Source organism: Xyrauchen texanus, chromosome 30 (genome assembly GCF_025860055.1).
Source record: "Xyrauchen texanus isolate HMW12.3.18 chromosome 30, RBS_HiC_50CHRs, whole genome shotgun sequence".
NCBI classification, from domain to species: domain Eukaryota; kingdom Metazoa; phylum Chordata; class Actinopteri; order Cypriniformes; family Catostomidae; genus Xyrauchen; species Xyrauchen texanus.
The window spans coordinates 20,438,179-20,455,500 of record NC_068305.1 but is presented as its reverse complement, the minus strand read 5'-3'; the positions used below and the strand labels follow the sequence as shown (position 1 = coordinate 20,455,500).

General features: G+C 37.9%; 1 protein-coding gene across 1 annotated transcript in view; it reads right to left on the bottom strand.

Moving 5' to 3' along the window:
- The window catches only part of LOC127624315 (E3 ubiquitin-protein ligase LNX-like), a 67,706-nt gene extending 56,490 nt beyond the window's left edge, over positions 1 to 11,216 (bottom strand). Inside the window, 3 exon segments of the mRNA XM_052099094.1 lie at positions 897 to 1,218; positions 1,221 to 1,430; positions 10,968 to 11,216. Coding sequence (XP_051955054.1) covers positions 897 to 1,218; positions 1,221 to 1,323 — 425 coding nt within the window. The 5' untranslated portion in view covers positions 1,324 to 1,430; positions 10,968 to 11,216.
- Between the last annotated feature and the right edge of the window lie 6,106 nt (positions 11,217 to 17,322).

Here is a 17,322-nt window from a genome sequence, read left to right as displayed (position 1 = left end):
ATGATGTAATTTCATAAAATAATCACTTACAGCACCTTTCAAAAGCATGGTGGGGAAACAAGCACACAAGCATCTTATTTTGTTGACCAGTATCAAAAATGCAACATTCAGTTTGCTGGTCACAAGCTATGTTGGTCTTTTTAGCAGGGTTTACAGATGGCTATTTACTAAAAATTGGATTCAAATCAAATCAATTGAGTTCTGACTGTAAAACCTTCTTAAAAACCACAGACCTGGTGACTCTATTACAGTCCTCTGGCAACTATTACAGTATTGTGTTGCAAGCTGCATAGTATGATCTGGATAAACATTCTTGTTGGTCCTGGAAGCAACATTCCTATAAAGCAATTTTTTTTTTTTAAGGTTTGGTTGATGGGGATGGGGTTTGAACAACATTTTTTCAACTTATCATTTTCCTCTGATTGCAGGCATTGTCTAAGGTTCAGTTAGGGGTATAATTGTTGGATAGCAACCCTGCTGACAATTGCTGGTCACCAGCATATATTCTGTTGTGGATTCTGAACACCAGCATGGGATGTTAGTGTGCTGGCATCCACACTAGGTTTCTAAACTACCTGAACCAGCAAGTCATCCTTGGCAACCACCTTCGGCAGCAAAGTATTGCTGGTCACAAAGTATTGCATGGTGATATTTGTCCACCCACTAAACCTGCCCAAAACCAGCACTCATACTGGCCGAAACTGACCTTTTCAGCAGGGAATGTTGTTCCAGGACCAACATAGGAGGCTGGTCCAGAAATATGTTCTACTTGGCTAAATCACATTGTGCATCTCAAGCTGTCATCCTCTGAATCTGTATAATAGATAACAGAAGCTCAAATCTTGTTAAGCTCACTAGTATGACATCAAAGACGGCTCTAAGAGTGATTCTGTCACCTGCTCCTGATGTGTGCCGCTAGTTCTCCACGGGAAAGCTCTTCAGTGCAGTGCTCGATAAATGGGCAGGACACCTTCAGTTTGTCCAACAGTTTGTGGACCAGCAGACTGGACTTACGGCAGGTCTGCAGCATCAGTGGGGTGCGGTCCACAGGGCAGAAGTCACTCTCTAGCAGGAAGTTTGTCAGACACTCTTGGCAGTAGGTGTGTCCGCAGGGTGTGTCCAGGGGTCGGATTAATGGCTGAAGGCAAATGTGGCACATGAGGTCATCGTCTACCTCTTCCTTATAGGTGTATTCATGGTTCTCCTCCTGTAGATGCGCTGTCCACATATGTGACATAGGTCTGGAGGAGGGGAGGTGGGAGTGCCCCCTGTGGCACCACAAATGGGAATTGCCATGGCACCTGACTCTTCCTGATCACTCATTGCTTAATGGTAGATATGGAGAAGATGGTTGTAGCGCTACTACAAAGGTGGTGATTCTTTGTGGTAGGAGGGCTTTGTTGTATCAGGTTGCATTTTGAGCCATCCACCTGCATGGGAGGAGCAAACACAAAAAGAAAAGGATCTGAGAGTCATTTATGTCCAATAGGTGTGTCAACACGATAATCCTGTTTGCTGTGTTTGCTGGAAGGATGAGTTGCACACACCCAAAGACACATGCATACAGTGTAGGAAAATGAGGGTAGCACAAAATATTTATATTTTCTGCCAATTGCTCATTGCATTTGTTCTTTTTTATTCTCCTGAGTTGGCAGATGCATTCATATTAGACTAATTCAAAACTTTTTTTTCCCACTGCCAACAGAAATAATAATAAAGCACCTGAGATTCATATTAAACTAAGTTAGAGAGAGAAAAATAGATCAGTCATTTATTGGGAGTAAAACAAATTAAAGAGAATTTTATCATGTCATACAGTCATTTTATTTTAGCATTGTTACAGAGATGAGCATCTAGCTAACATTTTTCTGGAAATTTACACAGAGGCTCCGGTTAGCATTCAGTAGCTGTTTCGATCCACAATTAGTATGGCTTGTTTAGCAAGGCACCACTATTACTATTGCTATGACATTCGTTTACCTAACACCATTCTTCTTCTTCGGCCAAAACTTTGACATGTATGATATTTGACAAGTGGGTGAAAAATGGCGAAAAAAGACAATAGTCTTAAAATTAAAAAGAACCAGAGTACTCATATTTTTGAAAAAGAATTCAAGAAATATGGGGGTGGCCTCTTTTCACTTTGGGCAGTAAGGCACGTTTAGTGACATCCTAGCAACCCCCCAAAACATAATCTATCATCCCCAGCCTTATCTTGGCACCAGAACATCATAGAGACATGGGGGTGGACTCTTTTGACTTGTCGCAGTGTTCTGGGGCCCTTGGTGGGACTTTGTGGCAGCAAGTTTTGCCATGGCACAATTCAAACTTTTATCAAAAAATTTTCTAATTTAGTTATGTCAATAACAATCTCAGTCATAAAATTCTGCTTGGCTTAATTTGAAGATGTCGGTTCAGAGTTTTCTTTTAGGGGTATGGTTAGGGTCTGTCCATTCTGTAGTATTTATAATTATCTTTATACAGTATACTTTAGGTCCTCATAGATAGTCAGAGATCAAGTAAACAAGTGTGTGACTTCATTGTTGGGACCAGCAAAACATGTAATCACCTGCATTGTGAAGTCCTGCCAACAAGATGCACTGTACATTTGTTAAACATATTATCAGATGTGGGTAGTAACTTGTTACATTTACTCCATTACATTTACTTGAGTAACATTTTGGGGAAAATGTTACTTTTAGAGTGGGTTTAAAAGTGGGTACTTGTTACTCTCACACAATAAATTTTGAATGATTTTTTTTTACTTTTACTTCTTTACAATGTGTGGCTTTACTGTTATTACATTACTGGGTTTAATTTGAATTGATGTGTAATTTATTGAGAGTTAATTTAATGGAACTTTTATGAGAGCGGATGTTCACTGCTGCGTGCGATGAGATGCTCCCACTTGAGTGACTGTAACTCAAGTCATAAGTGCAGCAGCATCAAACTCTTCCAAGTGAAACACTTTCATCGCTCCACACAGTGAAAAAAATAATAGTTTCGTAATTCAATGCCTTCTTAAACACCAAGACAAGCTGATATTTCAAGATTAAAGTCACAGCTCCAACTTCAGGCAGCACGCTGAGGTAAATTTTGGCTCTAATTCTAATGCAGGCTTTTCTGTGTGATGAGATGGTCATTTTCAGTGTGATTCTGTAACTGGGCTTTCATTACATCAGTTAAATTAGTGCAGCAATATATCAGTGTGATTTGTCCCACATGTCATAAGCAGTATTTATGCATTTACGCCACGCACTCGCGGGAGTACTGGAAACTATCACAGCTAATTCAGGCGGATTAACTGTATAAATCCACGTAAACATCCAAATTAATCACTTTGCGAATTAATCATCACCATTCGCGTGATCGACAACTGGAGCGCGAACAGACAGCATTTCTGAGCATTCACAGCGAGGTGCGCAGGGTGTGCGTGTGTGAGATGTGAGGGCGCGAGACAATCGTCGCGACGAGAGTGTCTGTGTCCGCAATCGTTCACTCATTCACTATTTCCTATATAGTAAATGGCAGTTAGTGCACTATATCTCAGCAGTAAGTTAACGAAATGAGCGGATTCGGACTAGAGTGTCGGAGCTCTGGGGCTGGTGCGGAAACGTCACATATGAAATTTTAAAATACTTGGGCCTTATTTGTTATTCATATTAAATAATATAGTCATACAATAAATCTTCATTCTGTTTGTCATTTTTAATATATACTGTGTGTTAATATAAACACATTTTATCAAATAAAGAGTACATTTTAAAAATGTATCTGTATGTCTCTCTATATGTTATGATGTTATTTTAATCAAGTAATGATTTGTCAAAGCGTAATTTACTACATTCAGCATGAAATAAAACATTGCAGGAGTGAAGGAAGCAGTAAACTCCCAGCTCGTAAGTCTTCCCATTGGTGGATTGTGGGAAATTAACTGTCATCGAGTGTACTTGAAAAATATACGTGAAATTAGAGTGCATTGTGGGTAAGAATGAGTGAACAAAAGTAGGGAATGAGTGGCTCACTCAGAATTCAGACACGCCAACAAAATAGCAAAAACTTGAAATAGTGCACCATATAGTGGATAGAGGGTGGTGTAATGGTTGAGCGGTCTCCCGTCCACCAGAGGGAGCCCTCACCTGAATTCTGAACAATGTCACTTCCTGTTTCCTGCCATGTCACTTCCTGTTTGTCATTTATATAAGCAGTGTTTTCGCACACCCATATTGCAAAGTATTGCCAGTTCATCTGCCTTACCAAGCGTTTTCCATTACCGATTGTTTATGTCTCATGTTATGACCTTTTTGCCTGTTTATCTGGATTACGTCTTCTGGATCATTGTTTTGCTTTGTTGCCTGTTTGGACTGCCTGTCTGTTATTGAATTACTGCCTGTTATTTCGACTTGTCTCTCTGCTCAGTACTTTGGATTGTTTGACTGTTTATTGTCGTTGACAATAAAGAACCTCTGCAACATGGATTCTAACCAGCCTCCAGTAATGGGTTTGTTACAGGTGGTTTCAGACACAGCGAGTGTTCCACGATCAGGGTTGGTGCCCTACGTAGGCTGTGTGCTCTGCGTTTAGAGAGCGACGGTACTGCTGTACAGAACTAACGATCTAAATACTTATGACACTGAAAACTCTAACTGCACTGAAATAAGAATCCACACAAGACTTTAAATGCTATGAAATAGCAAAAGAAGGCATTAATTAAACATGATCTTGCTTTGGTTTATATTTCAGCATTATATTTAATGTCCTTGTGGGACATTTTCACATTTTCACTGTAATAATAACTAGGAATGTTTCCAAACCTCTCTTCTTATTGACAAATTCATCCAGATCTGACAAGCGCCCTTAAAGGGATAGTTCAAGGAAAAATTATTATTCTCATTATTTACTCACACTCATGTAACCCCAGATGTGTATGACTTTCTTTCTTCTGCTGAATTCAAATGTAGATTTTTAGAAGAATGCCTCAGCTCTGTAGGTCCATACAATGCAAGTGAATGGGTGGCAACATTTTAAAGCTAAACAAACAAACAAACATAAATCTGCATAAAAATAATCCATAAGACTCTAGTGGTTAAATCAGTATCTTCAGAAATGATGTGATAGATGTGGATGAGAAACAGATCACTTTCACATTCTTCTCTGCATATCGCCCCTTGCTGTCTAGCAAAAAAATGACAAATATTGATCTGTTTCTCACCCACACCTATCATATCACTTCTGAAGATATGGATTACTTTTATACTGCCTTTATGTGCTTTTTGGAGCATCAAAATCTAAAATATTATTTAAAAAATCTAAATTTGTGTTCTGAAGAAGAAAGGAAGTCATACACATCTGGGATGGCATGAGGGTGAGTAAACGATGAGAGAAATTTCATTTTTGGGTAAACTATCTCTTTAAAGTGATAGCTCAGCCATAATTTTATAGTCTGTCATCATTTCTCTACCCTCATGTTGTTCCAAACCAGTGTGAGGTTTTGTATTATGTGGAACACAAAATATGTTAGACAGAATGTTAGGGACTCACTTTCAAAATATATATATTAAACTAAAAATTCACTGAAAGTAAATAGTGACTCAGGCAAACATTCTGTCTAATATCTCCTTATTGGGTTAGAAGAAAGAAAGTCATACGGGTTTGGAACAACATGATGGTGAATGATGACAGAATGTCCATTAATATTAATTCTGTAATACATGTTCAATGTGTATATTGTAATGGAATATAGGGGAGTTAACGTCTATTATGTCATTTGTGAAAGTAACGAGTTACTCACTACTTGAGTACTCATTTAATTGGATACTTTCTTACGTTTACTCAATTAATTATTTATGTTAGTACTTTTACTTCCACTTGAGTAATTAGGTTTTTTGAAGTAATTGTACTTTTACTTGAGTACAATCTTTGGCTACTCTACCACCTCTGCATATTATATAGTGTTTTAATTCAAATATAAAAATGCAATAAGCTTGTGTGGGGATTAGGTTGAGGGATAGGGTAAGGGGATAATACATTATATATGTAGCAAATAGCATATATTGTATAAAAACTACAAAAGCCAAATTAAAGAAAAAATAACTATGAGTGTGTATTTATGAATGTACAAGTGCACTTCTTATAGACAGCTTAAAATTAATCTAGTCAATAAAGTACAGTGGTCAGGGTGCTCATAAGGAAGACCAAAGTGAATCACCAAACTTGCTGTATTACACACAGCACAATCAAATGTGAGTATGAGTATGTACAGGCACAATTAGAGTGTTGTGTTATTACAGCCAGATAAAAAGCTGTCTGCACTTGGTATCACAAAAGACAATCACAACTATTGACATAGTATGTACACACTGTCTGTTTCCATCTCTGTGTATTAATGTTTAAAAATGACTTCTCCATTTTTGTTGTTAATTTGAAGAGGAAACCCTTGAATCACAGTTCATTGCAGGTTAATAAATGAGAATAGTTTTACAGTCCTCCACTTTGTAATCTGATCAGAGCTTAACCACAAGAGCACACACACACACACACACCCATAAAGACTGTTCCCAAGGACACAGTTATATATCTTGCAACCCTTCATTCTCCGTAAATCATCATCTCCTTAATGATCTTTCGGACTGACGATATGGCTTGAGTAAGCTGTTGTGTTAGAACACACACACACACACACACACACGCACGCACATGCACACACACACACACACGCACACGCACATGATGGGTTTTCATGTTTTATGAGGACTCTCCATAGACATAATGGTTTTTATACTGTACAAACTTTATATTCCATCCACTAACCCTAACCATACTCCTAAACCTAACCCTCACAGAAAACATTCTGCATTTTTACATTTAAAAAAAAACATCAGTTAGTATGATTTATAAGCTGTTTTCCTCATGGGGACCAACTGATTGTATCCACAATGTCAAAAATGTAAGGTTTTACTATCCTTGTGGGATTTGGTCCCCACAACGTAGGGAATACCTGGACACACACACACACACACACACACACACACACACGCACACTTTTCCCCTGAGGCACTCATTTTATCTGAATTTTCTTCTTTCGTATACTGTACAAAGGCAGTTCTAGCGAAAAATGTCTCTCTCTCTCTCTCTCTCTCTCTCTCTCTCTCTCTCTCTCTCTCTCTCTCTCTCTCGCTCTCACTCACTCACTCACTCACTCACTCATTCACTCACGCCCTCAATCTCTATCTTTCTTTCTTTCTTTCTCTCCCACTCCTTCTCTCATACTCTTACTGGGGAGATCATATTGTTTCTGAAGTGACCTTTAGCCCAGAGGAAAACGGTGGTAAGTGTGTTCTAAGCGTAAAGAGTGTTAATGACATTCAACTGCACAATCAAAGGAAAGCTTCTTATACACCTGCACACACACTGAATACACGAAGTTCAGCTTTTTGATCTCAGTTCCAGTGGGTTCAATATTTAATGACATACTGGAGAAATGAAATATTTCTTGAAGAAGTACATACATCCCAAGTATGTGTATAAGTAATGGAATGTAGTGTGTGTTAACAGTTTAATAATGGTAGAAATCTCTGCCTAATCAGACCTTTCCTTTTCTTTCAGCATAGACAAACACACTTTCCCATCAAACAATTGCACAGCAATGCAATAAAGAAATGAATGCATATAAAATATGTACTGCATATTCTGTATATACGTATATATACTTGTATATTTCCTTAAATTTGTGTAATGGCTGATTTTATTCCCTGTCTGCAACAACAGGGGCAACCACCATTGAGATGGGAATGCTAATTGATAGCTTTCTCCAGGTATTAAATACCTCCTTGGTATTGTATTTACACCAGTTCTGGATTACTTAAGAAAAAAAAAAAAGAAAACCAGTTACAGTAACTATATTCAGTAATAGTATAAGACATCTCATTGAGGTACTACGATTGTTTCTGGTAATATTTACATTCTTTAAACAAGCAACACTTAGAGAAAAAAGCTCAGGGTGGATCTTTTGCTCTCAATCCTGCAGTGGATCTGTCTTTGACTTCATCATGCTTTGTTCAGACATGTTTTAGAAATATGTTCTGCAGCATTACTGAGTCTCTGGATGCCCACTGTTTACAGCTTCAACCCAGAACAAAGAATAATCGGACCTAACAAGCAGCTTTGGGGCTCCCTTTTTATTTAACCATTAAAATCTTCAGTCCTATAGCATATGAAAAATGCTCTATAATAAAGCAAATTATTAATGCAAATATAATGACTATATAGTGGAAATTATGGTTATTAATGAGAATAGCTACATCCAAAAATAACACTCACAGAGAGATGACAGGAGTGCAAGCGTGAGAGGGCGTTCTGTGCATTTCAGAGCGTGAGAGAATTTCAGACAAGAAAATAAGGCCAATAATAACAAACAATCAAACATATATCTCTAAAGAGACTTTTTAGATAAACACCAATTTGAGAAAAGATCCAGTATATTTCTGTAATCGAAGGAAACTGAACTGCACACCACAACTTCACACCAAAGAGTGTCCAAGGTAACATGTGGAGAGTTACATAAGATCTTATATTTAAATATATATTGCCCTCCTTTCCATTTTTTCCCTCTTTATCTAGCAACCCCTCTCCTTTCTGATTACCTAGCCTCTTCTCTGCATCTTCTTCCTCCGCAGCACACATTTTTTCTTTATTTTTTACTTTCAGGTTGTTCTCTCAGTCACCTTCTCTTTCTCTTTCACTCTCTTTATCCTTTCAATTTGTTCCACTGATTTTTCATCTGAATAACATAAAATAGCCCCAAAATGTATTTTGACACAACTGAACAATTAAAATGTACGAATTATATTGCATTACATAACAAAATAATGAGCCACGTGACACCTGGTATGAGGTATCAACAGTAGCATTTTTAACCACCACTCAAACTATGCAATTGCATGGGGCCCCGGATGTCGGGGGCCGCCCCGGCCTGAGTACGAATGCTCCGCAAAAACTGTTTGAGGGGTGACATGTTGTTCTCAGAGCGGTTCACAAAGCCACCGTGTTCTGGTCAGTAGGACTTTGGGTTCGGGTTTGTAATTTATGAAAAAAATATACAGGCCTTCCGAACTTGTTTTGCCCACGTGCACTCAATCACACAGATACGTGCAAACGGATGAGAAGCTGTTCACACTGAACGTGTTTTTGTGTGCTTCTACTCTGTTTTTCCATTGTTTTTCTATGTAAACACACGCTTTAGGAACGTCCTTGACTGCTGTACCGCACCTCACTGTTTCTTCTAGTGTTTCATGTAGGACCGGCACATTTTTAGACACTGTCAAATTACAAATAACTTCAGATTTTAAAAACATTCCTGCGTTTCATTCGTTGCGCTGCGTCTAGATGGTTTTTAGCGCAGGAATCAAAAAGATACTGAACAAGTTCAGGCTGCAAAGAGGTGGAACATTATTCCAGATTATTCTGTACCAAGCAGAGTTTCAGCGCTTGATAAAAGGCAATGCTATTTTTTTTGTGTGTTTTTTTATGTCCTAGTGTTCTGAGGGGCCGCCATGGCTTGTATGTTTACTGATACAATACTGTAACAAATGTTGCCTACAATGCTTAGCCAACAATAAATGCAACCTTTTGCAACATGATGAACAAGACACTGCAGAATTAGAATATAAGCTCCAGGTGAAAGTAAATAAGACAGAACTACATTACTACTGTATACAACATATCCTCAAAGTAATAATAATAGTAATACTCTATCATATTCTAATGACAATCTGGACAACAATAAATAATTGTTGGGCTATAATATTAAAACATGCATTAATTATCTTTAACTAGATTTGTATTTCATTAAACATTTTGAATGTTATTGGCTACAACGGTTGATAGGAAGAATTACAAATTATTATGATTTAAAATACATTTTGTCATTTTTTTTAATAACAACATTGAAAAAAAAAAATTCTAAATGGGACCCCGGGTTGGTTGGTTACTTGGGCCTTAGAAATTGTAAACCCACCCCTGGGTATCAAGTCAGTTTACCACAAGTTCACACAGGTGTTGTTCATTACATTAACTATGAATATAATCTATTAATGTTTCACATCCAGAAAATGACTAATTACTTTTTGTAATTATGAATCATGTATATTTTGTTTTATAATGTGAAACCTACATAAATTATTTTTGTGAAATACATACTGTAGCTTTTTAAAGGGTGTAATCTCTTTCTTTAAAATTAAATGCAACTTGGTGTAATATTTTATTATCTAATACAAAGGAATCCTTATAATTTTTTTGTATGGCTATAGTGTCCAATTAGTTTTGGGGAAATAAAAGTCATCCATGGAGTCAGTTCATGGAAAAATCATCTATATTATATCAACTCCTTTTATTAAAACTTGTATTAATATATTTTATTAAATTCCTTTATACAGATAAATGGCATGTTGAAAAGACTCATTATGTGTCACACTATATAATGTCCTATCACAGATAGAATAAAAGATAACAATAAGAAATGCAAAATATGCTGCATAATTCAATAAATATATGAGCTAACAGCAAAAACAGCAAACAAACAAACAACAAAAAACAAAAACAAACAAAAACACTGCACGAACACTGACAGGTGACTTGCAACGGGGTTTGCTGGCTAGCCCGAAATGACCAAAACTGCTGACACAAACTGATTCTGACACAGAGAAAAAATTATGACACTGATCAATATGTGCAGTATGTGATACTGTAATTATCTGAATATATACACCACTAGCCATGCTCACATACATGTATTCATGCATGCATGTGCACAGACACACACACATTTTCACTGGCATTATGACTACAAATGGCTCATGTTGCTGACTACAAAAAGAACATTTCTCCACAGTTGTGCTGAGTCAATAATTAAAAGGTTATCATACAAAGATCAGTATTTTGGTATTGACTAGTCAATTGCTCTCGCTTACCTGAACAGGTGATCCAACAACTCCGGCAGAGGTAAAATGAGAGGGGGAGAGGAAGAGTGAGAGAAAGTAAAAGAAAAAGTAAGAGGACCTTGTCCCATGGGCGATGTGTTTAAAATTGCCTGGTGTGTGCCAGTAAGTAGGGTCCAGTATGGTGTTATAGTTATCCTCGTAATCGCCCAGTGAATATTTTAATCCAGAGGCCCCCTGGCCATCCTTACATTCTCTGGAACGCCAGCTACTAATGCACACATACGCACACCTGATACAGGAAATGACAGGGAAGAGGCAGAGCTAAAGGAGTTAGCAGGTGAATATGAGAACTGCCCAAACCTGCTTTGGAGGGGCCGAGAAATGGTTTACACACAGAGACACTCACACAGAAACAAACACAAACACAGACAAAGACACACACACACACACACACACACACACACACACACACACACACACACACACACATGTTGTGTTTCCATGTTTTATGGGGACTTTCCATAGACATAATGGTTTTTATACTGTACAAACTTTATATTCTATCCCCTAAACCTAACCCTACCCTTAAACCTAAACCTCACAGAAAACTTTCTGCATTTTTACATTTTCAAAAAACATAATTTAGTATGATTTATAAGCTGTTTTCCTCATGGGGACCGACAAAATGTCCCCACAAGGTCAAAAATTTCGGGTTTTACTATCCTTATGGGGACATTTGGTACCCACAAAGTGATAAATACACGCCACACACACACACACACACACACACACACACACACACACACACACACACACACACACACACAAACACATTGTTGGTGCAGCTGTCCTTATATGGGCTCTCTATACACATAATGATTTTTTATACTATACAAACTAAAGATTATATCCCCTAACCCTACCCCTAAACCTAACTCTCACAAAAATCTTTCTGCATTTGTACATTTAAAAAAATAAAAAATACATTGTTAAGTATGTTTTTTTAAGTGATTTCAATTATGGGGACACTAGAAATGTCCTCATAAACAATTACTAGTTACTAGTTTGTAACCTAAAAAGTTCCTTGTAAATCACCCAACCGCCACCCCCCACACCCCCCCACACACAGAATGGCTGGGAGGAGGACAGCAGTCACTTTGCCCAAAAGTCAATTAAGTACTTCAACCTATTAACAAACAATACATTTTTTAAGGAATTACAGTAAATATGAACATTATTCTGTGTACATGTGCGCACACACACATGACACACACTGTCAAATTCAGTGGTAACATCACAAAAGTATGCACTTGACTTTTGCAAGTTGGGACATGCCCTTGTAAAATCCCTGACCATAACCTTAACAAGTCATCTAAGCACCCTATATACTCCACTAATGCCTATTTTCACTATCCAGAAGCCTACACCTATCCAACGACACCTGAGAGAGAGAAAAACGGTTGATCTCGCCATTGCATGCTTCATTTGATGATTTGGATAGGCTTTTGTTTGGTGGGGTGCCTGCACTATACAGACTTAATATATTTGTCTCTGCCTGTCGTGGAGTTTCAGAGTTTTAATTTATGGATTTTCGCTTAAAAATCCATAAATTACAATATACTAAACTATGTTCCATCAGTTATAAAGAAATGCTATTGTCAAACACTCTCTTAGTGTCCTTGAAAAAAAGCAGTAAATCAGAAAACATATCGTGAAATTATACTGCTGAGACATGTTTGTTAAGACCCTTAAGAACTTCCAGTAGAAATTCTTCTCTTTGAAATGAGCTCAGTGCTAACACTCTTTGTTTTTAGCCAACTCTGTTAAGCCTCCAATCTGCAATCAGCTCTCCAATGAAATTGCTAGTGCTAGTGCTCTAAAATCAGCTCTGTGTGAGACTGATCCCAGAGACAATGTTATCAGTGTAACAGATTAGCCCGTACTGCAAGTATATGACTCATCAAACCCTAAATGGACTAATTCAGACATGTAACAAATGAATAAACATTTCTAAAACAAAAGTCTTTTATCTCTCACACACATGTGCAAGTTTAGATAGGTCATTTGTATTGACACTGACATATCTGTGAATCATAAGGGAGTTTACAAGTTGAAATTCTGTTGAATCACCCTAGATGTTTTGTTTTATTGTCATAGGTGGATGCCGGTAGCTTCGTACCTTTAAGTCAAGCATTCTTTATGCAGCCCCCTTCTCACTTACCGGTTGACCTCACAGTAAGCTTAGCCCTGAGAAAAGTTCTGGATTATTTTGGCTACTATATTTCATCCTGTACTGTCTCCTGTATGGTTAGTGTCTTAGCCAATACATTTTTCACTCTAAAATAACCAATAACAGACACAGGGATATAACCAGGAAATATTTTATCAAAACAAACTCAATTTTTTTATTTGAACAAAAAAACACAGTATAGATGAAAATAAAATAAGCAAATAAATGAAACAGAAAACAATACTGTATATGTACTATGTTCAAAATAATATAAAGGACATTAAATCAAATGCCAAAAGCCTTTTGTTTTCTCTTCACACTCTCTGGGTACTGTCAAATGAACAGCCAGTTTAATCTCAAACAGATTAATTCCAGCTCATATTTTCACAAATTATAAACTTACTCCATATATTGACCCCACACTTTACTGGTCAAATGGAAAATACCCCTGAATACATTCAAATTTAAACTAAACAGTCAAAACATACAAACTTAAACAGACATGGGCCCAAACACACACTCACTCACATACTCCACCTGTTTGGAGCAGGCCTGAACATTACTCAGGATCGGTGTGGCCCACAAACTGACCCCTTCGCTCTGAAAGCAAACAAAATTAAAGTTATCAGTTACCTCAATGTTCAGGGTTGAACCAGTGTCCAGGAAATACTAGTGAAATTGCAATTGATTTCACTCCCTCGCTTCCTGAGGACCGACTGAGCTCACGGTGCTCAACGGGCTATCTTGTGTTGTTCAGATCCGTGGTACGCGAGAAATCGGCAAGTCTCTCTCTGATTGAGTTGATTCAAATGTACTGTAGATTCTTAGCACAGATGTGAACACCCAACTGTCACAAGTTAAAGTCTCTCAAATACTCAACTATTCCACTTCAAACAGTCTCTCACTCTATTCATATACATTGCCACACTCAACACTCGTTGCTAATAAAAGCACAGGTTGTACAATTATGTTAACGTGTGTTAATTATCAAGCACAGGTTTTTCATGACCCAAAACACCATTAAAAACTTGTTCTCTTTTTACAGCAATATTTTATATCCTCCCCTCATTCAGATTCTATCCTCATCTTACCCTCTCAGGCTCTCCCACACTCCTTCTCCCCAAGCCCAACTCCAAAGAGATACGACAAAGGCACATGTCTGTCAGTAACTCATCCAATCACCGGACAGCAACCTTATTTGATAGGCATAAACAACATTCTTCCCCTGTACACTTCCAACAAACTCCTCAGGAAGAGGGATTTCATAAATTGATAAAACACCTGTTTCATCACAACCCTCTATACAACTTAAAGTCCTTATAAATAAATAAATAAATATACTCAAAAGAATTTATAAGGGTTACACTCTCCCCCTTCTAACAGTCTTCATGTCCCCATGAGATCTACCCTCAGGCAGTCTCTGAGTCTCTTTACTGACCATATCACAAACTGTTCTGCCCCTAACACCAGATACATGTTTTTCACTCCACTGAGTTCTGGAACTAATCTGAATGACCAAACCATGATGGACTACTGTAATGGGGTGGTCCATGGATCTCCCCGGTTCATCATAGCTTAGCCTAAGAACATGCTCCACTTTTCGTTCTTCAGTGACAGTGTATAAGTCCCCCTCACTGGGTAAATCATCCTCTTCACTACTACAGTGGCCAGACTCATTCAAATCTGATGATTACTCACAGGACACATACCATCCCTCCTATTCTCAAGGTAGAAATAATACCCCTCTTCCTCAGAACTAGAGGATTTTTCACTTTTCTCTCACCCCTTTCACCAGGTTGAACCTCCAACTCATCCCGCCACCCTCCTTGCTGTCTCCTCCAAACCCACTCAAACTGTGTAACCGGCTTGTGAGGTGTTTTCAGGGTCTCTTCAAAGTTTGAAAGCCAGGCAAATTCACCAATCGGTAAAAAATTATCTCTATGTAAGGTTCACATGTCAGCTGGCACAATACGCCGCAACCTTTTCTGGAAATGCCTGGAGTCACAAAACTGAATGTGAATCTACAACTAATTCATTCAGCGAAAACAGATCCTTTTTCCAACAACTTTCGTCTAAGTCTCGTCTTCCACATTTCAGAAATGGGCGAATTGAAAAATGGAAGGGTCAACAATCCTGCTTGATTCAGGAAATTTCTGCACCTCAGTCACCATGTCAGTAGCAAAATTTCGAGCTAACACAGTCCCTGAAGATATAAACTTATTTTCAACATCTAATTTTTCACCAGCAGTCTGAAACTGGTTGCCTCCACAGCAGAAAATGGGACCACTACCAGAGTAACTAGGACCCCAGCAGGGAAACATCATCAGAGGGAGCCTCCAATAGGTAGATATCCTTCCCTAGTGGCTACAAAAATTAAAAGTGCCCAACTACACATCTTTCTGTTCTGGAGAATGACAAGGAGAGTCGACTCTACCCACTTTACTTCCCCATCTGGCTTGTCAGAGGGGTCAGTAGTTTTTTCTCTTAACTTCACCTCCCTTGCCACCTTTACAGATCTCAGCTAATCTCTAGCAAAAAAGACTTGCATTGTTTTTCACTATCACCAGTACTTGGTTAGGCCCACTTGGTTCAGGACAAACCAAAGCAAGGATGGAAACATCCCACAAGGGTAGCAGGGAACTCCATTTCCACCACTATTTATCTCCTATAGGGGTAGCTGGAGGAACTCAATCCCCAGATAGCCAGCCCTTCAATAGGTTGTATGGGCACGTCAAGTAGGTGTCTCAGATACCATTTTTCAAAGACAATGATCACTTGTGACTCACTATCGAGTAGCGTGACACATGGATGACATTCACCTTGACGTCTATGGTGGACAATGGACCCACTATGCCCCTTGGAAGGTAACTGGCCTCAACAGATTCAACTTGGCTTTTCTTGACAAAACCAACACTCTCATTAGCATCAGATGCTTTGTGGCTTGCTACGGCTCTTCCTTCCTTGGATTTGTGCAAAAGGTGAAGCAATTTCTGAATCACCAGCACATGATTTTCCGGGGCCTGATATCTCAGGGCTATGTGCCCATCTTCCCCGCACCTATAGCAGAAAAAACCCTCACAATTCTTGCATGGTGACCCTTGTCATGCTAGGCTTGACCGAGGTATGCCTGGATGTTTTTTTCTAACAGCTCTCCAATTTATTTACCATTATATTTACTATGACATGTCACACATCTAAGTGGGCAACTAAAAAAGACTCCAGACATAAAACAAATACACAATGAACAATGACAAAAGCTCTTTTTATCTATTTTACAAGTGGATAAGTATAACTGAACACACCTGCATCACTTTTACACATCCTATATGATGTATCTATACATAAAGCAAATCTAAAATTATTAATTAATTTCCTTAAAACAAATCATGAAGGGTGAGTCATTAGTTCACTGTCACATATAATATATTAATATTATTTAAAAAGTAATATCTGAAATCAAAATAACTTTGCAAAATTGTCGCTTCCAATCATCTTTCATGTTGACAATCTCCTTCCACCGTCACAATTCTGCAACTCGTGCATCATCTAGAATTCAGAGTTTCTCACTTGTAAATATGACTTCGCTATGTCATTCATGTGTTCAGAAAACATAATTTCGATATTTCTGACTCCACTTAAAGGGCACATGTGGCTGCCCTTCCGGTTTTATAAGGTGTTTCCTGATGTCCTGAAAATTCTTAAAAAAGGAAAATTTTTAGCCGTTTTCAGGTTCACTCACTTAATCAAGTCTCCCCAATATCATCCTAGCTACCATCTCTGATATTTTTTATGGTTTTAATTAAGATGACATTGCAGAGAAGAAAGCTCTTCCTTTACCATTGCAAGTTGCTATGCCGAAACTTTCATTCATAATTTCATTGCAATGTATAGTTGTCAGCAAACACAAACTGCACTTTTTAGATAATTCAAACTGTTTTAACTAATTGTATGAGTTCTAATGCTAAGCAAATTTTGTGTTAAAATATTTGATAATAGCCTATATGTAACTAAGCAAAATTCCTTAAACAGTAAATTGACTTGAAAATGTCAAAATGTACAGAAACTATAGAAAAATATTTTGTTGATTTATTTTATGTTATTTGGAACGAGAGAAAGAATCAAGGGTTGGGAAGGTTTGTGATTATTCCACCATCC